Source organism: Budorcas taxicolor, chromosome 16, assembly GCF_023091745.1.
Source record: "Budorcas taxicolor isolate Tak-1 chromosome 16, Takin1.1, whole genome shotgun sequence".
NCBI classification, from domain to species: Eukaryota; Metazoa; Chordata; class Mammalia; order Artiodactyla; family Bovidae; genus Budorcas; species Budorcas taxicolor.
Genome location: NC_068925.1, coordinates 28,085,473 through 28,108,339, shown reverse-complemented (window position 1 = coordinate 28,108,339; position 22,867 = coordinate 28,085,473). Strand labels below are relative to the sequence as shown.

At 41.0% G+C, this 22,867-nt stretch overlaps 1 protein-coding gene across 4 annotated transcripts in view; it reads left to right on the top strand.

Moving 5' to 3' along the window:
* TP53BP2 (tumor protein p53 binding protein 2) overlaps nt 1-22,867 on the top strand; it is a 66,533-nt gene that overhangs the window by 29,455 nt on the left and 14,211 nt on the right. For 2 of the 4 annotated variants that reach the window (XM_052653742.1, XM_052653743.1), the window contains exons 3-13: nt 4,077-4,190; nt 7,694-7,776; nt 12,380-12,481; nt 14,538-14,712; nt 15,268-15,449; nt 15,814-15,978; nt 16,364-16,592; nt 18,237-18,347; nt 18,672-18,820; nt 19,600-20,065; nt 21,608-22,383. In XM_052653742.1, the coding sequence (XP_052509702.1) occupies nt 4,077-4,190; nt 7,694-7,776; nt 12,380-12,481; nt 14,538-14,712; nt 15,268-15,449; nt 15,814-15,978; nt 16,364-16,592; nt 18,237-18,347; nt 18,672-18,820; nt 19,600-20,065; nt 21,608-22,383 (2,552 nt within the window). The remainder of the gene's footprint in view (nt 1-4,076; nt 4,191-7,693; nt 7,777-12,379; nt 12,482-14,537; nt 14,713-15,267; nt 15,450-15,813; nt 15,979-16,363; nt 16,593-18,236; nt 18,348-18,671; nt 18,821-19,599; nt 20,066-21,607; nt 22,384-22,867) is intronic. The other 2 variants (XM_052653744.1, XM_052653745.1) reach the window with 2 other exon arrangements.

Here is a 22,867-nt window from a genome sequence, read left to right as displayed (position 1 = left end):
TCCCACAAGCCCATCTTGTGTCGCTTGATGTATAATTGCTTATAATTTTAGCAGATAACTTTTCAGACTTTTCTCTGTAATGTAACTATAGAAATAGTTTTGTGTCATCTCTGTTTTTTCTTTATGTAACAGTATCATACATCTCGCTATCTGCAGTTTATCATTTTACCTTACAGTATAGCTTGAAGGTCTTTTCTGATAAGTTTGTGTAAATCTACACCATTGTTTTTAATTATCATAATTTTCCATAGTATTATGCATAAACTGCAGTTGATCTAACCATTTCTTTATTCACTAACATTTCAATTAATTCTCTTGTTTCTATAAATGCTGCAGTAGAAGGCCTTGTAGAAGCCTCTTGATCACGTGCACGCATTTCTCTAGGGTAGATAACCAGGAATTGCTTGCTTAAAGGTTCACACATTTTAAATTTGAATATATTTCACTAGATTTCCCTCAGCAAAGGCTGTAGAAATTCACACTTCTACCAGTTATTTCTAAAAGAATCCCTCATCAAAAAAGATACTAATACAATAAATTCTTACTTTCGCTAAGCTGATTCTGAAGTTGCTTACTTTTCATTTATCTACTGGCCACTTGGATTTCCATTTTAAAAAAAGATTGTTTCATTATAGTCTTTGCTCATGTATCTTGACTTTTGCCCTTTTCCTTCTTGATCTGTAGATGTTATAGAAAAATGCAGCTCTTCTAGAACTCAGCCCTAGTTGTGTGTTGTTTTATAAAAAGTCTTTTCTTTATGGTAAGGCTGTAAACTTAGTCTCCTGTTGTTCCGAACCATTAAATTTTAAAGTTTTTTCCCCTTCCCTCCTAACCCTTCCCTTCTTTTTTCTCATTAATTTTTCTGACTAGTGTGAATTAGAGATCTAATATTTTTTCCCCAGGTGGATAGTGAATTTTTTTAAAGTGTCTTATTGGAGACACTTGTTTTCTTCCTTACTGATATGAAACTTCATAGGCTTGTTGTATCTCATAGGAAGTATGTTTCCATAAGCTTCAGCCAGTTACTTTTTTTTTTCCTTCTATTTATGATAGGACCAAATAGTTTTTTTTAATTTTATTTTTCTTAGTTTTTAAGTTATGAAAATATGATAACTCATTTACAGAGACTTGGAAAATACAGAACAAAGTTACATATACTTCCACTATATATTGCAATCATTTTTTTAAGTAAGTAAATTAAAGTTTTTAGTTGGAGTTTCAATATCAAACTCTCAAAAATTAATAAAATGAATATACAGAGAAGTAGAAGGATATAGTAGGCCTCAAAAGTACTATGAACCAATGCAAGATAATTAAGATTTATACAATTTTTACACAGCAGTAGCATACTCTTAAGTTCCCATAAACTGTAAACTAGGAGACATTAGAATATATCCAGTGACATGAGACCAGATGCAAACATTTGATGAGGACCAAATAGTTTTAATTTACTCTCGTTTTATAATAGATCAGGTATCTGTAAAGGCAACTGCTTATTTCATTGTGCTCCTGTACTATTCTTGTGTATTTTCTCTTTCAGATATGTTTTAGAATTACCTTGAAAGGTTCCATGAAAAGTTCTTTGGGGATTTTGATTGGTTGCAGAGAATTCATAATTAATTTGAGGGTTGTTTGCATGATGTTGTGATTAAGAGCAAGGTCATGGGTGTCAACGTCTTGTCTCTTTCATTTACTAGCTTTATAACTTCAGACAAGATACTTAATCTCTATAATCCTTAAGTGTTTTTCCTACACAATTGGGATAATAAATGAATCTGTTGCACAGGATTGTGTGAGAATCCTAGGCGCTGACATTTGAAGGGGGCTTAGCATAGCCCCTGGCACATTTAATGTTCACAGTCAACAAGTAATAGCTCTTATGTCTTCAACTCCTCCTTTTTTTTTTTTTTGCTATAACTTGTCCAAGGTGTCGCATTTTAAAAATAGTAAATATGTTACTTCCACTTTGTTAGCTTCTCAAGTTTCCCATTTCCTTTAACTGTCTTTTAAAATAAGTAGCTTTAGGGACTTCTCTGGCGGTCCAGTGGTTTAGACTGTGCTTCCAACGCAGGGGACACAGGTTCAATCCCTGTGCAGGGAGCTGAGATCCCACATGCTGCGTGGTTAAAAAGTAAAAATTTAAAAAACGGTAGCTTTTACTTGGCCATCTCCATTTCCTTACTCCCCTCTGGTTTATTTGCTGAGAGAACATATCTTGGATTCTTGCTGTTTGCTAGGAACTGTGCTTGATTGTAAAGAAGAGAGAGATGAATATGTGCTGTTAAAGTAAAAACAGGAGTCAGCAGACATTTCTCTCATACTGAGTGATGACTTCAGGAATAGATGGCGGTGCTCCATCTGCAGAAGGAGAGGGTACTGGGGACAGTTCTCAGTGCTGGGAATGGCTTGTTCAGAGTCACATAGGCATGGACGCCAGGACGAGGGATGGATGTCATTGGAGCATGGGGTAAATGGGCTGCTTTGAGAACCTTTGAAGTGTATTTCAGCTTGTGCTGGCCTAAGCCTGATACATACATTTTGTCACTGTAGACCATTAGGACCTTAGCTTCCAGACCTAGAAGGTCCACACTCAACATGGACTGGAAGTCACTTCATTTCTTTTGGAATAAAGTGTGTGTGTGTGTGTGTGTGTGTGTGTGTGTGTGTGTGTGTGTGTGTGTGAGATTTTTGTTTTTGTGAGAAGATAGAGGGTCTGCATGGACTGGAAGTCACTTCATTTCTTTTGGAATAAAGTGTGTGTGTGTGTTTGAGATTTTTGTTTTTGTGAGGAGGTAGGTCTGCCCAGAATTTCTTTCGGGAAGGTATCTGCTCAGCTCTGGGTGTTCCCTCTTGGGGGAGTCTTGGTTAGACTTTCTCTGGTTTAGAGAAGAGGGTATCTGTGTCTACTCATTACATCATGTTGCTGTAAATAGAACCCAAGCTGTACTTTGTTGCCACCAAGCTGATTAAGTTCAGGGCTTAGTTCACAGAATTGGCTGCTGAACCTTTGGCTGCTCTCATCTGTGCCCGTGTTGTTTATTTAAGGTACTCAGATAGTGTCCTTGATTATTGACAAGTGCATTGAATTTTTTAGGGGGGCCACTGCAGCATTCTTACACTAAAAATGAGTAAGTTCTTTGATTTTAAACTGTTGGCATCCTCAAACAGTATATTTGGTTTTTATGTTTAGATTCCTTAAGATTGGAAGACTACAGTTCTCATGTAGTAGAGTATTTAGCTATGCCTCTTTTTTTTTTTGTCTCAAGGAATATTTTCAGGGCAGTAAACAGACTTTTGTTTGGGAATGCGTGTGTATGATTTTTTTTTTAATATGGTTTGTAAAATTGTCGAAAAAAATCCCCAATAGAAAGACAAGGCTATTTAGAAAGTTGTGTTTAAGTTTTCGTTTGTGTACTTGGAGAATCATAGAGCCATTAGAATTAATAGAGACCTCAGAGACCATCCTATGGAATAGACGACAGGAACTTTGGAACCTGCAGAGCTTCACGGCCTGCCTGGAACTAGTGAGGGGCCACTGAATCCGACTCCTGAGCTCTTGCCAGTGGCCCTGACCCAGTCCTTTCCTACCCCTATATTCTACCCAGCTTTGACCCTGATTATGTGGATGGTAAGCTGGTGATGGAGAAGGCAATGGCACCCCACTCCAGTACTCTTGCCTGGAGAATCCCATGGATGGAGGAGCCTGGTGGGCTGCAGTCCATGGGGTCATGAAGAGTCGGACACGACTGAGCGACTTCCCTTTCACTTTTCACTTTCATACATTGGAGAAGGAAATGGCAACCCACTCCAATGTTCTTGCATGGAGAATCCCAGGGATGGGGGAGCCTGGTGGGCTGCCGTCTACGGGGTCACACAGTCGGACACGACTGAAGTGACTTAGCAGCAGCAGCAGCAGCAGCAAGCTGGTGATACTTCATTTTCTAAGGGTTTTTTTTTTTTTAAGATCCTAGATAGTATTTTCTGCATTCATAATGCATAATTTCTATGAAGGGTAGACAGTAAGTGATGTGTTACCAGGAAACATGATTTGTACATGATTTGTTCATTTCTTTTAGAACGTCCAGTTGCCGATAATGAGCGAATGTTTGACGTCCTGCAACGGTTTGGAAGTCAGAGGAGTGAAGTTCGGTTCTTCCTTCGCCATGAACGCCCCCCTGGTAGGGATGTTGGTAGGTAGCATCCTGTTGATCATGACAAAGATTCGGACTTCAGTTTCATGCTCAGGAGAGGTGACCCATGATCAGGAGCAGACAGTTTCATGGATGAGTGAGCAAGAAGCAAGGGGGAAAAGTGAGGCTAGCCCTCTCTCCCAAGCCCTGACTCTATAGGGTGGGCAGAAGAGGGTGCGGTTCTGTTTGTTATGTTTTGTTGGAAGATGGGAAAAGTTTGATGACAGTTTTTTTTTTTTTTTTACTGTTTTATTTTTTGGCTTCACCACACGGCATGTGGAATCTTAGTTCCCCCGCCAGGTATCAATCCCATGTCCCCTGCCTTGGAAGCACAGAGTCTTAACCACCAGACCACCAAGGAAGTCCCCTGACTACAGCTCTTAATATGGGTGGGAAGGAAAGGAGTCAGTAGAGCAGGAGTTTGAAATACAAAGAAGAAGGGAATGCTCGATGGGCAAGTTAGCCAAGGGGAAATTCGGGGTCAAGGGGGTCGAGGGGTGAGATAGGAGGGTAAGGGAAGGGTCTGTTCCATTTTAACAGAGTAGAAGGGAAGCATCCCAGAGGCAGTAAATGTGTGCTCTCTATGGGAGCAGTGGGAGGGGCTTCTCATCTGAAAACATTTGTTTTCTCTGAGGGAGGAGGCCATGGTGGAGAATAGGAGAAAGTGTGGCCAGGGAAGCTGGCACGCCAGGGCCCCTGGAGGACAGTGGAGATTAGCCACCAGGAGACCATGGGTGATTTTGCCACAGTGGTTCTCTGCAGCCCAGAGGGTTGTAAGAGGGGAAGATGGTTGGATTGACCCAACGTTGGAATTTGGCCAGACAAGTTCAGTGGAAAGTTGGTGAGACAAGGAAAAAAGAGGATGTTGGTGAGATGGCATTCAAGCCGAGATGGGGACGAAGTGAAGGCAGAGGGGCTGCAGGGAAAGAAACTGCAAGTTTCAGGTTGTTGAACAGGTGTAGCAAGAGGTAATTGCTGTCAAAAAGTAAGAAGCTTGAATTTAACATGTCAGGAGGAGAGCATTTCTAGATAACATGGTCTTGTATTGGACCATGAAATAAACCTGAATTAGAGAGGAGACAGGAAGTTGTGGATCTGAGAGGCGAGCTTTTAGATGGTGAGGTCATCCAAAATGAAGGGGGGACTTGGGCAAAGAGAACAGAGGGGTCAGGTGGTCATGACTGCTGTGACTGAGGGTTGTGACCATGGTTTCTAGATGACAGTAAGCAGAGGGTAGAAGGTGATAAGTGGAGATCAGAGATAGTGGGCTGAAAGCAGCCCTAGACATTGAGAACACAGTCAAACCTCTGACTCTGGAGGTGTCATAGGATGTAGGAGAGAAAACAGTTTCAAGTCTTAAGATCTGTAGGGAAGCCTTTGTTCTCAGTGGAAAGCCGTTGTTGCAGCAGGGTTACTAGGTGTTTCTAAAAATGTTGGGATTCTTAAAATGGAAAGTTGAAGGTTTGTGACTTTAGTATACATTGAAAAATTCTTGGGAGTAAGAGTGTCGATAACAGAGGTTAATTATTACATGTTATAGAATCTCAGTTTTATTCCTTTAGTACAGATGTCCACATGGCAACCATTAGACATTATCAGAGGTGTGGGAGACCCCAGAATTGAGTTAGTCTAGCCTCTTCTGCTCTACAGATGAGAAACACTGATACTTAGGGGTTAGATGACTTGTCAGAGGCCACATACCAGGAGGCAGAGCCAGGAGGGGAACCTGAGTCTCCTTATCCTAGCTGGTTCCTCGGCCTTTGGACTTCACTGTGTCTGTAATTCTATTTTAAATAAACATGCATTTTTTCCCCCCAAAGCTGCTTTCTTTTTTGTGGTTTTGACATCTGCATCTTATTTTCATTTTGTTCTTTATTTGCATTATTGCATATATCTCCTTTTAATCAGTTAGTTGAATTTTCTTCCTGTCATCTGTCAGTTGAAATATCTTCCTCTATGGTACCTGGTAAATTATTAAATAGCTTCTCAATAGTGCAATATGCAGTTTCAGTCTGTCTGTAATGTGAGAAATACAATCTGAAGATAAAGGCGCTGTTTGTACATTGTTGCAAAACACCAGTGCCACATAGTGTCAAAAGTGGGATAAAACAGGATTGCTGTTTAGTGTCAACCTTTGTGGTTGTAGACTTCTAGATTACAGATTAAGAGACTGTTACTGTATTCTTTTTCTGGTTTAACTAGGACCTATGACCCAGAATGTATATGACTTTTTTTTTTTTTTTTGGCCACGCCATGTAGCATGCGGGATCTTAAGTTCCTCAACCAGGGGTCAGACCCATGCCCCCTTCAGTGAAAGCGCTAAGTCTTAACCTCTGGACCACCACCATGGAAATCCGTTACCTTTTTCTCTCTTTTTTTAATATGACATTATTTTCAAAGCTCTTGCTTTTTATTCTAATTATGTAACTGAACATGTCAGTTCAGTTGCTCTCTCTTGGAGGCAGCAAAGAAAGCAGTTATTCCGGAATGATAGATTTTTTTTTTCTTGCAGAAATATTGTGACAGGTACCTGAGCTATTTTGCCAGAAAATTGAACAGTTTTAAAAGTAAAGCTGAGGAAACGTTGGAGTTAGGTATAAGTGTGGTATTTGGCTCTGAGGATAGACATATTTATTTACTTATTTGTGGGAATTTGTAACAAGCTTCCAGGCAGGTTCAACAAACATTTGATTCAGAAGAAATTTTTATCTAAAACTTCTTGGGAAATAGTTTAGTATTTTTTCTCTAACATCTGGGAAGTACAGTTATAAGCTTAATTTCATGTATTTAAGAAATTCTCTTTGATATTTTGCAATTTATCAGTTTAAGTTAAAACTATTCTCTCATCATGATACATTAAGTGACACTGAGAAACATATACTTGGACCTGAAAAGTTCTTTTTACCCCAAAAAGCAGAATGTACAGTGTTTTCCAACTAGTACTTTCCCACGCTAAGAAAATGAAATTTTTTTACTTAAATGAGGAAGTACTTAGGAATTACCGCAAAATTCAAAACACTACTTGTTCTGTTTCAATTGCTTCCTTCCTGTGGAAGTTACAAACACTTTAATGAGTACAAGGGTGGGTTGATTAATTTTCACCTATTTCTTTCAGTGAGACTATTCCCAATTTTATTTGAGTAGCTAAATAGAGAAGTGGGAACAGACACTGTAGGCAAATGGTATGAATGACCCATAATAAGAAGTATATTTATGTTTCTTAATTTTTGTCCTTTAGCACCCTACTCATGCAGCTTTTCTAGGGATTGGTTAGCATGTGACATTTTCTAGTGCTGACCATTCACTGTTCCAAGTAAAGTTTTCTAGAACAGGTTGAATCTGTGAGACTGTAACTTCATCGGTATTAGAAAGTATGGGTATTTTAAGTATATTTTCAACGTAAAGTGTTAGAGAGCATTAAAGACATAACTGAGAAATGAACTGGTACTTAAAATATCTGTCACCGCTAGTGTTAATGCATACTTTTTGAATTTTGTGCTTAGTGAGTGGACCAAGGTCTCAGGATCCAAGTTTAAAAAGAAATGGTGTAAAAGTTCCAGGTGAACATCGAAGAAAGGAGAATGGCGTAAGTGATCAATGTTACCCATTCTGTGTTTGGACCACAGTGATGCTGCTTTTTTTTAACTTTTAAATCTCATTCACTGTTCCTTTTTTATTCAGTAGGTGATTAAGGGCAGCCCTTTTTTAAAGGCTTATTTTAAATTTATTTCATGAAAGTGATTAATGGTCTCTATGGTTGTTGAAATATCCAGCAACCTTAGATAGGCAGATGATACCATTCTAATGGCAGAAAGTGAAGAGGAACTAAAGAGCCTCTTGATGAAGGTTAAAGAGGAGAGTGAAAAGCCTGGCTTGAAACTCAACATTCAAAAAAACGAAGATCTTGGCATCCGGGCCCATCACTTCATGGCAAATAGGAAGGGAAAAGTGGAAGCAGTGACAGATTTTGTTTTCTTGGGCTCCAAAATCACTGCGGATGGTGAGTTCAGCCGTGAAATTAAAAGATGCTTGCTCCTTGGAAGGAAAGCTGTGACAAGCCTAGACAGCATTTGAAAAAGCAGAGACATCACTTTGGTGACAAGCATCTATATAGTCAAAGCTGTAGTTTTCCAGTAGTCATGTTTGGATCGGAGAGTTGAACCATGAAGAAGACCGAGTGCCAAAGAATTGATGCTTTTGAACTGTGGTGCTGGAGACGACTCTTGAGAGTCCCTTGGACTGCAAGGAGATCGAAACAGTCAATCCTAAGGGAGATCAGCCCTGAATATTCATTGGAAGGACTGATGCTGAAGCTGAAGCTCCAGTATTTTGGCCACCTGGTGTGAAGAGCTGACTCACTGGAAAAGACTCTGATGCTGAGAATGATGGAAGGCAAAAGGAGAAAGGGTGGCAGAGGATGAAATGGTTACATAGCATCACTAACTCAGTGGACATGAATTTTAACAAACTCTGGAAGATAGTGTAGGACAGAGAAGCCTGGACTGCTGAAGTCCATAGGGTCGCAAAGAGACACGACTTCATGACGGAGCGACAACATGGCTGTTGAAAGAAGTCAGATGCTGGATATATCACAAATATAGAACAAGTATTGGATAAGTTCGAGGAAGTATTTGTTTCTTTGGTGATTTTATTTGTTGCTGTTATTGCTTTTAGCATTAATGATATATTAATGCTCTTGCTATTGCATATGAATTTTAGCAGGTATCTTTGGGACTCCTTATAGACATTTTCTTTTCAGAGCTTAGAATTTTTAACCTTATTAGGGATTAGCTAAATTCTGTCTCCAACACACACTGCTTTTATTCCACCTTCCCCAAATTCTTCCTGTTTCTCTTCTTTGATCTCATAGTTATCTTAGTGATGAAAGGCTGATATGAGGATAACAAAAATGGTCTGACCATTAGTGAGATTTCAGTGCATATTGACACAATGTATCTTTCCCCATCACTGGATTTTTATTTTTTTTTAATGATTTATTTATTTTTTGGCCTCGTCCCGAGAAATGCAAAATTGTAGTTCTCCAACTAGGGAGCAAACCTTTCCCCCAACTTCCAAGTGGTAACTTGGAGTCTTAACCACTGGACTGCCAGGGAAGTCTCATCACTGTTGTTTTTTTTTTAAATTTTTTAAAAATTATGAAAGTATTATAACACTTAAAATTTTTTTTAAAAAATCTATTTATTGGCTGTTCTGGGTCTTTGTTGCTCCTCGGCCTTTTCTCTCGTTGCAGCGAGTAGGGGTTGCTTTCTAGTTGCATTGTATGGGCCTTTCATTGTAGTGACTTCTCTTGTTGCAGAGCATTGGTCTTAGGGCCCACAGGCTTCAGTAGCTGCAGTTCCTAGGTTCTAGGGCACAGGCTCAATAACATCTGTGGCACACAGGCTTAGGTGCTCCGCAGCATGTGGGACCTTCCCGGACCAGGGATCAAACCCATATCTCCTGCGCTGGCAGGTGGATTCTTCACTACTAAGCCACCAGGGAAGCCCCCTTCACTGGGTTTTTAAATAATGTCTTTATTAACATATAATTGACGTATAATAAACTACACATAGGGCTTCTCTGGTGGCTCAGATGGTAAAGAATCTGCTTGCAATGTGCTAGACCTGGGTTCATTCAGTCCCTGGGTCGGGAAGATCCCTGGGAGAAGGGAATGGCAACCCCCTCCAGAGTTCTTGCCTGGAGAATTCCATGGACAGAGGAGCATGGCGGGCTCTGTGGGTCACAAGGAGTTGGACATGACTAAGTGACTAACACAACACAACAACAAACAAGCTGCTCACATGTTGGGTATACATTGTGATAAGTTTTGACATGTGTACACCTCTGACGCTGTCACCATAATCAAGATAATGAACGTATTCAATCACCCCCCAAAAAAAGTTTCCTTACATTCTTTTGTAATCATTCCTTCTTGCCTCCCTTCCCATCCTCAGGGAACCACTAGCCGGGCTGCTGTCTGTCGCCATCAATTAGTTTTGTTTTCCAGAATCTAGGATAAATGGAGTCATCCCGTGTATACTCTTTCTGTCTGAATTTGCTCAGGATAAGTAGTTTGAGGTTTATTCATTTTGTCGTGTATCAGTAGTTGATTCCCTTTTATTGCTGAGAGATATTCTATTGTCTGGTTATACCACTCCTTATCCATTCATCTGTTGGACATTTTGATTGTTTACAGTTATTCTGTATCATGCTGTGATGAGTACTTGGGTATACATCTTTGTATAGACACATGCTTTTATTAATATTTCTCTTAAGTAAATACTTTTAGGAGTAAAATGGTTGGTTCATATGTTAACTTTTTAAGAAGCTGTCAGACTGATTTCGAAAGTGATTGTTTTATTTTATAGTCCTCATCAGAGAGTTCTAGTTTTTCCAAATCCTTGCCAATGTTTGGTTTGGTCAGTCCTTTTAATTTTGGCCTCTGCTAGGTGTGGATGGAAGTACATTCTGGTTTTATTTTGTATTTCTCTGATGGCTAATGGTATTGGGCATCTATCATGTGCTTATTTGCCATTCATATATTGTCTTTAGTGAAGTGTAAATGTTTGTTCACTTCTTTTTTTTTTTTTTTTTATGTTGCAGGGCTTTTGGGATCTCAGTTTCCCAGCCAGGTTTTGAATCCAGGCCAGGGGAGTGAAGTAACTGAATCCTAACCTTTAGACCACTAGGGAACTTCCTGTTCACCTCTTTGCTTATCTTTTTCATGATTGGGTTGTTTGCTTCATTATTATTGAGTTTAAGAGCTCTTTATATATGCTGGATCCAAGGCTTTTTATTAGATAGATAATTGGCAAATATTGGTCCCAGTCTATGACTTCAATACAGTATAATTAATCAACCTACAAGTTTTAGATCTTACATCTGCGTTTAGGATCCATTTTGAATTAACATTTGCATGTATTGTGAGAGAAGTGCGATTTTGTTTATTGTGTGTGGATATCCAGTTGTACAAGCAGTATTTGTTGAAAAGACTATTCTTTCTCTACTCGACTGCCCTTTCTCTTAAATCAGTTACCAGTGTATGTGTGGGTCTGTTTTTGTACTCTGTCTTCTGTTTCATTGATCTGCTTATCTAACATGATATCAGTAACACAATGTATTGATCACTACAGCGTGGTTAGTCTTGAAGTCAGGCAGTGTATGTTTTCTGACTCTTCTTTTCGAAGTTGTTTTGGCTATTCTGTATCATTTGCACTTCCATATGAAATTGTAGAATTTGCCAATTGATTTGTTTTTTTTAAAAAAGCCTGCTGGGATTTGGGTTGGTATTATCTTGGCTCTGTAGGTCAGTATGGGAAACACTGCCATCTTGAGCTTTTTAGTTCACAAGCACCACAGTATTCCTCCCCAAATAGGTCTTCTCTCTCTTAGCCATGTTTTGAAGGTTTCAGTGTCAGGCCCGAGCTTCTGTCAGATTTATTCCTGTGTGCTTCGTGGTTTTTATGCTAATGTTAATGATACTGCAAAATTTCTTTCTTCAGTTTTCTGGGTATTGCTAATGTATAGAAATATAGTTGATTTTGGCATATTGATGTTTTATCCTGCATTCTTGCTAAATAGCTTATTTATTTAGTAGCTTTTTATAGATTCCATAGAATTTTCTTCATAGATGATTATGTTGTCCTTGAGCAAAGACAGAAAATTTTTCCTTTTGCAACCTGGATATAGTTTCTTCCTTCCTGCCTTCCTTTCTTTCTATCCAGAACCTCTTAGGACCATGTCAAATGGATGTTTAGGGAGTATAGTAGACGTCTTGCTTTGTCTCTGATGACCTGCTGTATCTTGAATTTTTAAAATTCCAGTGTTACATTTTTAAAGGGTGTTTTAATGACTGTATTCTAAGTTTGCTGCCAATATCCCAACATCATGTTTGATATGGTCAAATACTGCCTTCCTAATTTAACTGCAGAACAAGGTGATTCCAGATGGTTCCATTTGCGTCAGTACTAACACTATTTAATTTAAATTTACAACTTAAAAGAGTCTGTGTATCATTATGTTTTAAATCTTATTAAGTCAATATGGGAGTAGTAATATAAAAATTAATGACTTCTTTAATATGATGGGAGAAAAATAGCCAAATAATTTTGTCCTGATTACATGACTTGAGGGTGGAGTCTCCAGGATCATTTTATACTGAGTTGGATTGTTTGCACTTTTTTTGGTAGGTTAATAGTCCTAGAATGGACCTGACACTTGCTGAACTTCAGGAAATGGCATCCCGCCAGCAGCAACAGATTGAGGCCCAGCAGCAAATGCTGGCCACTAAGGTAATGGCCATGTTTTCAGAGACCTAACAGGCCACTCCCGTTCATGTGTAAGTAAAGCTGTTTACATTACACCCTTGCTAGTAAGCCGGCTCCCTCAGATACGAGTTGCTAACGTCAGCCCGACAGGTATCTGCCATGTGGTGCTTTCTTCTCTTCACTGTAGCGTTTTGTAGAAATCCTGAAATCATTCAGTTGTTTCAGATCCTCCTCGTCCCGATCCTGATCAAAGTTAACCACGCTTTGCTGAGTGTCAGTAAAACAGGGAAGGCATAAAGAGCCTTTCAGCTTCGCGTGCAGGCACTAGTCTGGGCTGACTTCATCTTGAATCAGAAGGAACTTCAAAAGCTCATGCTCACCTGACCCCAGCTACTGCTTGGCACCGAAAACAAGGCTGCTCGCCTCTACTTGGGGACATTGTCCTCCCACAAATTAAACTTTGTCCTCTCCTTGAACAGAGAAAATATGGGAAGCTTCTCCATTACTCTCAAAACCAGTCTTCCTGCGGCTGCTCCTGCCAGCCTTGGGCTAATAGTCTAAACCAGATGTCGTCAGACTTTCTGCAGGGCTGAAATATTTTAGGCTTTGCAGGCTGTGCAGTCTCAGCTCTGCATTTGTGGCTGGAAAGCAGCCATAAACAATAGGTAAACGAATGGATGTGGCCGTGTGCCAAGAGAACTTTGCTTACGAACACAGGCTGTGTAGTCTGTCAGCCCTGGTCCAAACACTCAGTATTTTCGCTTACCAGTCTTTGAGGGTCTGTAAGTTCACCGACACTCGGGTGGACACCTGATGGTTTGAGTAGCAAGGTCCCCAGCGTGGCTTTGAAGTGATGGCCAGGGATTCTTCAGCGTCGTTCTCATCGTGCACTGTGGCTTCCCTGTAATACTTCTTAGGGTTCCTATGCATCCTTTTTCTTTTCTTTTTTAACACTTAAAATATGTATTGAAATTACAAATCAAACTTTTCCATATGGTTCCCAAATAGAACACACAATATTTAAAGGCATTCAACAGTTGTTTTCTTACACGTCAGAGGGTTAGTGGCCCCAAATGTACCTATGCATCCTTCTCTACTTTTGACGCTAGACACCAGCTTTTTCAAAATCCTGTGTATTATTGCTTCTCATACTTCAACGTGCATATGAATCACCTGGGGATTTTGTTAAAAATGCATGTTCTGATTTAGTAGGTGTGGGTTGCGGGTCTGACATTTTGCATTTCTAATGCAATCCCACATGGTGCTGATGTAGCATTCCTTGAGTAGCAAGGACATGGATTCAAATAAAAAATTCAATTGTTAACAGAATATCTGTGTTCTTGTATGTGTTACGAATCTGAGAAGATTACCCTTGAGGATAAGTTGTGTGGCTCTGTTTTCCTCAGTTGAAATTTTAGATATAATAGGAATAAAATTGTAAGTTGCATAATTGCAGTTTTCTAAAGGCATTCTTTAGAAAGGAGTTCTTTGGCTCTTTTCTAAGTGTACCGAGTGTACCCTAACTATGTAAGACGCTGTTCACAGAGATTTCCATTGCACGTAGCATTGAATCCTCACTGCAGCCCTAGAGGGACTAGTGATCATCTCATTTTATAGGTGAAGACACAGACTTGTGGACTCAATGAGGTTATATAATTTGCCCCAAAGTCTCATAGCTAATAAGTGGCAGAGCTTGAGTCTGAATCCAAATTTAACTTCAAAGTGTGTCATTTAATAACTTTCTTTTACTGCCTCCCATCTCTGCATGAGCTCCTTCTTAATATTAATGGCTGCAGCTCATGAAAACTAGTTCACAGATCACTGCTTGCTTGCTGCAAAAGGACCACTTGGATACCAGTACTGATTCCTGGATCTTACCACCGTAAGAAGTAGATTCTTACAGTAGGGTTGAGCTCAGGAGCGTCTGTTTTTCACAAACTCCCCAGGTGGTTCTGATGGCAGCGTGAGGACAGATGGTAAGACCGGAGCAATGCCACAGATGCACGTCAGTCTGGGCATCTCAGGGTGTGATTGTAGGTTAGTTTAAAATGACATGTCTGATGATGGCTTATATCTTTAGGAACAGCGCTTGAAGTTTTTGAAACAGCAAGATCAGCGTCAACAGCAACAAGCGGCTGAACAAGAAAAGCTTAAGAGGCTCAAAGAAATAGCTGAGAATCAGGAAGCGAAGCTAAAAAAAGTGAGAGCACTTAAAGGCCACGTGGAACAGAAAAGGCTAAGCAATGGGAAACTTGGTAAGTTGCTCCCAGTCGGTTTACTTCAGTGCGAAATGCCACAAACTGTTTGCGTATAGGAAAACACTGGTGTAGGGAGTTGTATAAATTTGTAGTAAGTAAGAGGACTAAGATGAGACTTTGTATGTAGGTCATTTTAAAAGGATTTTTTGGGAAAAGTATAATTCACTGCAGTTTCGAAGCTGCTGGTTCCCCCGAGTTGAATTCAGCTATTGAATGTTATAGACAAGGTTCCTTTTTGGAAAATAGAGTAGTAGTTTTTTTTCTCTCTCTAAATAGTTTTTTGACTGAAGTTTCAAGGAAGGCAAGGATTTTTATTCATATTAATAGCTCCATTGATTATAATGCCATTTTAATTAAAACTTTAGTGATTTGGTTTATAGATGTCTTTGTTGATTTCAGTTGCTTATAAAGGAATTGGTTGGTTCTAGGATATTTCTGAAAATTTTCTTTGCTTTTTATGAGAAAGTTTATGGTACATCTTAGGTTGCCCGGGAAGTGATCCCTTCTCATTTTTCTTTTCAACAATTGTTGCTTTTCTTGTTCTTACTTTAGTGGAGGAAATTGAACAGATGAATAGTTTGTTCCAGCAAAAGCAGAGGGAGCTTGTTCTGGCTGTGTCAAAAGTAGAGGAACTTACAAGACAGCTGGAGATGCTGAAGAACGGCAGGATTGATGGTCACCATGACAACCAGTCCGCGGTGGCTGAGCTCGACCGGCTCTACAAGGAGCTTCAGGTAAACAGTGGCCTCTTGTGACATTTCAGTGGCACCTCATCTCCAGCACCACAGCATCGTCCACATACAGGGCAGGAAGTCCTGGATTTCCACCTCTTTTCCTTAAAGGGGTGGGGATGGGGAGGAAGACCTAAGATCCACAGAATCCAGAATAAACTTTATGGTACCTCAAACAGGAAACTTGAGGCGTTCATTGTGACCACAGCTGGTGGTCTGTGGACACTTCATTTTAAACCATGAGATGAGAAGTGTGGAGGGACCTTACATTTTTAGAAATTATATAATAGTGAACCGTGTGATTATCTGTTTGAGAAATTTTTCTGCCTACTCCTTGGCTACCTTTTTCTCCCCTAATTTTATTCAGTTAAGAAACAAACTGAACCAGGAGCAGAATGCCAAGCTGCAACAACAGAGGGAGTGTTTGAATAAGCGCAATTCAGAAGTGGCGGTGATGGACAAGCGTGTTAATGAGCTCAGGGACCGGCTGTGGAAGAAGAAGGCGGCCCTGCAGCAGAAAGAGAACCTTCCAGTAAGTGCGCGGTTGGCCAGGGCCAGGAGGAGGGGACAGTGACCATCCCAGTGAGGTCAGTGCTTACATATTTCAGAAACACTGCTGGGCACATCCTCGGAAAAGAGACAGGACCTTGTGGCTCCTTGAAAGAGAGTCCACTCTTCTTGTACTTCTAATATAATCCCCTCCGTAGCTCCGCTCTTCTTTCTAATTCTTGTAATGAAGTGTGGATGAGACTTCACCTGGGGCTGTTCTTGTCGGGGGATGTTTCTGGTACACTCAATGGCTAGATCCTGAAAGTGCTGGATTTTAGCAGTTAAAATGATCACGGTGTCACAGGCTTTTCTGAGTTGGATCTGGTCTGACTTGCAATACTAAAGGCCCTGTGCTTTCTCTGAATAAGGTCTCGTCTGATGGACACGTGCCCCAGCCAGGGGCTTCGGGGCAGAGTCGTGTGGCGGCAGTCGGTCCCTACATCCAGTCGTCGACTATGCCCCGGATCCCGTCGCGGCCTGAACTTCTGGTGAAGCCAGCCCTGCCCGATGGGCCCGGGGCCACGCAGGCTTCCGAGGGGCCCATGAAAGTCCAGACGCTGCCCAACATGAGATCTGGGGCCGCCTCACAAGCGAAAGGTAAAATCAGGCACTTCCTAGTCCTTCCATGGCCTAGCTGTTCCCCTCCTCACTGTGATTTTCCCTCAGGTTTTAGATTCCCTTCCCCCCCCCGCCCCGACCCCCCCCCCCGCCCAGTTTTGAGTTTTAAAGGTGTCTTCCTATTTATTCCTTGTTCATGTTGAAATTCTAAAAACCTCCTTGTGTTCTTTGGGGTTAAGAAATGATAATTTTCTTAATGCTCAATAATACAGTTCTGCTCAGGAAATGAAATAAAACATCAGGTTTTTGAGAACCTAAAAATTGGCTTGAATTTCTTCTCATCAATAAAGAAATTTTGATCTGACAGTACCAGCTTGAGAACCTTCCCTGTTATGTAAAAAGGCCAGATATGTGTTAGTGGTGTCATCTCCAGAAACCGAGGTGGTGGGTCCACTCTGTTGATGGTTGGTGTTTACTATTTGTATGTGCTTCTGCGTGAGAATTTGCCTAAGGATATGTTTAGAATAAAAGGAAACACTAGGAGATAAAAGTGAAGGTAAAAGGAGGGAGGTTCAAAAGGGAGAGGATACTGTATACCTGTGGCTGATTCATGCTGAGGTTTGACAGAAGACAACAAAATTCTGTAAAGCAATTATCCTTCAATTATAAAAAAATAATAATTTTTTTAAAAAAGTGCAGGTAATAGAGGCTCCTTGTGTTAGTGACCTTTGCTTTCTGTGTGTAGTCCTGAGATATTTTGGAGGGTGGAGGTGCACGCCAGAGTGTTATATTAATAAGAGGAGAAAATGAAAGGAGAGTTGTAGGAAAAGCTGGGTGAAAATATCCTTTAATGAGCTTATCATTCAGGAGAAAAAAATAGAATTGTGTCTTTTCCTTAGCCACTCTCATGTGTAAATAATAGCTAACTTTAAAATTATTTATTGTTTTGCTGGAATTACCACTGTGACGCAGTAATGCTACGTAGTCTGGGTTTTCTTGTAGAAAGAGTTACTTCTGTAAAGGAAAAGCTGTAGCTTTGAAACTTAAATGCCAGTGTAGAAAACAGTTGAATATTTTGATTAATCCAAGACTGTGGTCAGAGTCACAGGCTGAAAGCCTGCGTTTTTGCTTTTGTTGCGCATACATCACTTGGGGCAGTTACATAAGACACCAGCGAGCCCTTGGTTTGCTAAATTGGAAGTCGTTTTCTGGGTGTGATGGTGATGTTTCCTTACCCTGTGAGAAGTCATGTCCTTGCTGCTTCAGGCAGAGTTTGTGTTGATCGTGATTATTTTAAGTAAATGAGAACACTCTTACATTGTTAATACAAGTATAAAATCTGATGTTTCTAAGTAAGTTTACTGGGCTTGTTGTGAGTCTGAGATTTAAACCGATTTTTAGAGATTAAGGGCTTTCCTTGTGGCTCAGCTGGTAAAGAATCTGCCTAAAATGCGGGAGCCCTGCGTTTGGGAAGATCCCCTGGAGAAGGGAAAGGCTATCCATTCTAGTATTCTGGCCTGGAGAATTCCATGGACTGTATATGTATAGTCCATGGGGTCGCAAAGGGTCAGACACAACTGAGCAACTTTCACTTTCACGGGATTAAACATCTTAGCAGCAAAGGGAACGATTAAGAATCTCCTTAGCATGCCGGGTTATTGCAGCTACTTTTCCATGTTCTAGGCTCTAAAATCCATCTGCTTGGCCCTGATTGGACTCCTCCGAATGCAGATCTTTTCTCTAGCCAAGCCTCTGCCTCTGTGTCTAAAAGCTCTGGGAATGTTCCAGACCAAGGTGAGGCTTACTTGTGCTGTTCCTAAGTATTCTCTTTTGGATGTCTGAGGGCTCTAAGTATTCTTTTTTAGATTGCTGCTTTCTAGTGTGTTAAAACCAGGGACTGTGTTTATTTCTAGAACAGCTTCCTTTAGCCAGGGAATTAAGGTACTAGCATTGTAGTGTGGGGTTATTCCTTAATCGACTTAATTTAAAAATAGAGCATTTAATGACTATAGGATTTCACAGAGATTGTGGAGAGAGTAACGTGAATAAGAAATTTTTATCACAAGCAGTTTGATTATTAGAGTGATTTTTTTTTTTTTTTTTTTCTGTCTTCTTCAGTGGATGATGGAGAGGTTCCGTTGCGGGAGAAGGAGAAGAAAGTGCGTCCCTTTTCGATGTTCGACACCGTGGACCAGTCTGCCGCCCCACCTGCCTTCGGAACCCTGAGGAAGAACCAGAGCAGTGAAGACATCCTCCGGGATGCTCAGGTATGTGAGGACATCCCAGTTTTAACATTTAATAGTAATTCTTCGTGCGTTTTTCAAAAGAGAAAGTATTAATGTGAAGGCGAATAAAGAAACAAAGTCTGGAAGATTAGAAAATGTAAGTGCATTCTGTTATTTTCAGTTCTGTTACTTGGGTGCGTTTGTGGTCTCCCATCATACAGAAGGAGCATGACTGACTGGCTTGTGGGTCTTACTTTGTGCGACTCTCTAAAAATACAAGTGCATTAAAGAACATTGTGTTCACACTGCTTAGTTACGTTGTCTCTTCAGAACTTGGGGTTAAAGCAATATCAAGCGATTTGATGGTAAATCTTCCATAACTGTTAGAATCCCAACCTTTGACAAGCAGGCTGTGGCTGTGTGATCCAGTTAGGAGTTGTTTTTTTTTTCTTTTTTTTCTTTTTACAACACAGCCCAGATTGCATGAAGTTCCATTGAACAGGAATGTTTTCCAGTTATTGGTGCCATCTGTGAATATGTAAAACGGCAATTAAAAGGTTTTCAAGTGGACGCTTAAACAGTTGCCCCAGTAGGAAGGGGTGACTTGGAGGAAGTCGTACCGGGTATAGGAATTATATTGCATTACTGAAGGTCCTTTTACATGTGGTTAAAGTCAGAGATTTAAAACTTTGTAATGACCTTTCAATGCAGAGCTAATCTTTTCAGTCTGTTTTGACACTTGTAAAACTTAGGTTATCTAGAACATTCCATGTACCCAGTTACACAATATTTTAACTGGATATGTGTGTGTGTCTTTACAGGCTGCAAATAAAAATGTGGCTAAGGTACCACCTCCTGTCCCATCAAAACCAAAACAGATAAATTTGCCTTATTTCGGACAAACTAACCAGTCACCATCCGACATGAAGCCAGATGGACCTGCTCCGCAGTTGTCAGCAGCTGTTGCATCCATGGGAGGTAAATCCAAACCCACCGTGCAGCAGCAGAGGGGCCTGGTGGCCCCTGGCGGGCCTTCAGTGGGCCCAGCAGACCAGACCCTTCCTCCAGGTTCTAAGCAAGAGAGTCCCCCTGCTGCCGCTGTTCGACCCTTCACGCCTCAGCCTTCCAAGGACGCCCTCCTTCCACCCTTCAGAAAACCCCAGACGGTGGCCGCCAGCTCCATATACTCCATGTACACACAGCACCAGGCTCCCGGGAAAAACTTCCAACAGGCCGTGCAGAGCGCGCTGACCAAGCCCCATCCCCGAGCGCCCCACTTTCCAAGCGGTAAGACTCTGGGTCTCATCTTCACCTGTGTGGATGTGTTTCTGTCCTTCGCTGGAGCTGCCCTCTCTCTGTAGATAGTACGGTGACTGGTACCTGCTTTGACTGATGCTTTTGTCCTAAGAGTTTTGTTTCAGTATGGCTTCGGTTCTGCATCGGGCTTCCCTGGTGGCTCAGACGGTACAGAATCTGCCTGCAAAGCAGGAGACCCGGGTTTGATCCCTGGGTTGGGAAGATCCCCTGGAGAAGGAAATGGCTACCCACTCCAGTTTTCTGGCTTGGAGAATCCCCATGGACAGGGGAGCCTGGTGGGCTACAGTCCATGGGTTTGCAAAGAGTCAGACACAACTGAGCGACTGACTTCACTTTCACTTTTTTCCTGTTCTACATGGGGAGTTTAAAGGAGTTCGTGCTAAATGCCAGCTGTTGTGGTAGCTGAAAATGATAGGTAGATAAAATATGAGTAAAATGAAATAAATGAATCCAGGGATGACATCACCTCCTGTGTTGAATTTCCCATGTGTGTTTGTTTCCTGTTCACGGACAAGCCCCTTGGTGAGGGGGGAAGAGTGCCTGTGGGTAATTACCGTGCAGAAGGCTGTGTCTTCGCTCGAGGTCTGACCAGATGTTCTTGGGGCATAGAGGATTCGACAGCTGCCTCTGTGAATGGCTTTTTTTTTTTTTTTTAATGCTCTCTATTTTAAGTTGTTCTAATGAGGACACAGCTACTACTTAAATATAAAACATCAAAAGGTTACTTTGTGTTAAATGTACATGGTCTGGTCATTTGTTGGGTCCTTTCGAAGAGTCATTACTTTATGGGACTAGAATAAAATTCAGTATGTTTTAAATGAATGAAAAGGCTTTCTAGTTATGAAATAAGCACGTAATTGTGGGCCCAAATGTTGTGGAAGTAATTACACAGCAGAGAATTTGTATGCATACTTCATCTTTCTCTTTTCATGAGTCTTTGGTGTGAATTGCTCATGTCATAATTTGGGAATTAGATAATGGTGATAGAATGTCTAAGGGGACTAATTTTGGTAAATATAGGTGGTTATTAATAATTTTATGAGCCAGATGATTGCTCACATTGATTTACTTTGGAAAACTGTAAAAGATGGGATCACACATGTTTAGTTTTAATTTGGACACATGAAAGGATCACCGGTTTCCATTGATTCTAAATCTTTTTCACAGTTTGACATTTTATTTATTTATGTATTTTGCATTTCAACAATTTAAATGTGGATGCTATGTAAGTGATTTCTTACAGTTGTACTCGGCAGCATTTTCTTATTGATACATACATAAAATAATGGGGCCTGTTTACAATCAGTGAGGGTTTTGATTTAACCTAAATGTATTATGCAATGGTGGAAACCTTGCTCTGTTTGTTATTTTTAAAAATTAGTTGTATTGAAGGGTATTTATGTAATAACTATGAAATTAAAAGAGGCTTTAATTATTGTTACTTCTGTCTGTTATTTGCTAGTTTTGTTTAATATTAATCAAGGCTTTTTTTCCCCCCCCAATTCCAATTAGTGTATGGGAAGCCTGTGATTGCTGCTGCTCAGAACCAACAGCAGCTCCCAGAGAATGTTTATTCCAATAACCAGGGCAAATCTGGCAGCCCAGAACCCGAAACAGAGCCTGTTTCTTCAGTTCAGGAGACCCACGAAAATGAAAGGATTCCTCGGCCACTCAGCCCGACCAAATTACTGCCTTTCCTATCTAATCCTTACCGAAACCAGAGTGATGCTGACCTGGAAGCCCTACGAAAGAAACTGTCGAACGCCCCACGGCCGCTAAAGAAACGCAGCTCTATTACAGAACCCGAGGGTCCTAATGGGCCGAATATTCAGAAACTTCTGTATCAGAGGACCACCATCGCCGCCATGGAGACCATTTCTGTCCCAGCTTACCCATCCAAGTCTGCTTCTGGGACTGCCAGCCCGGAAAGCCCCCTGGAGATCCAGAATCCATATTTGCCTGTGGAGCCAGAGAAGGAGGTGGTCCCTCTGGTTTCTGAGCCGGCATCCCCGGAGGAGGCCGGGAGTGCCAATACAGAGAGCAGTGACGCGCCAGCTCTTTCTGCAGGCCTCGAGTATGTGCCTGAAGGAGTCCCAGACAGCAGCCCGAATTTCCAGAACAGTGTGGAAGAACCAAACCCAGAGGCTCCCCCTCTGCTGGAAGTGTACCTGGAGGAGTACCCCCCCTACCCACCCCCACCATACCCATCCGGGGAACCAGAAGGCCCGGGAGAAGACTCTATGAGCTTGTGTCCGCCTGAGATCACCGGGCAGGTTTCTCTGCCTCCTGTAAGTAAAACCTTTCATTGCAGAAAGCTTTTATCTTGTCACAGCCTTCTGGGTGGCTGATGGTCACAACTCAGCAGAACACCAGCGAGTACTTACAGCCATTCACAAATGAAGATCTGTGTTTAAACTGCTGATTGTAACAAATGTCTTCCACTTTGCAATTCTCTTGGCACAGAGTGGATCTTACAAATGTTATCAAAATGCAGTATATTCAGTATCATGAACATTTTCACTTTTTAGGAAGAACCCCTTTCTTTCTGAAGGAAACAAAAGTTTTGTTCTTATACCTATAAATACCACGTCTGCTGCTGCTTCTGTAGCTGGTGTTGCGTGCATGTTAGGTAAGCAACACTGGAAATGGAAAGACTGCGTCTGGAATTTCTGATCATTAGTTTAGCGCTGTGAAATAAGGCAGATGCTTTAACTTCTTGTTGGTGACATCACTCTTTCAAAGTTGACTTTTTCTAGCGTTGAAATTTATTTT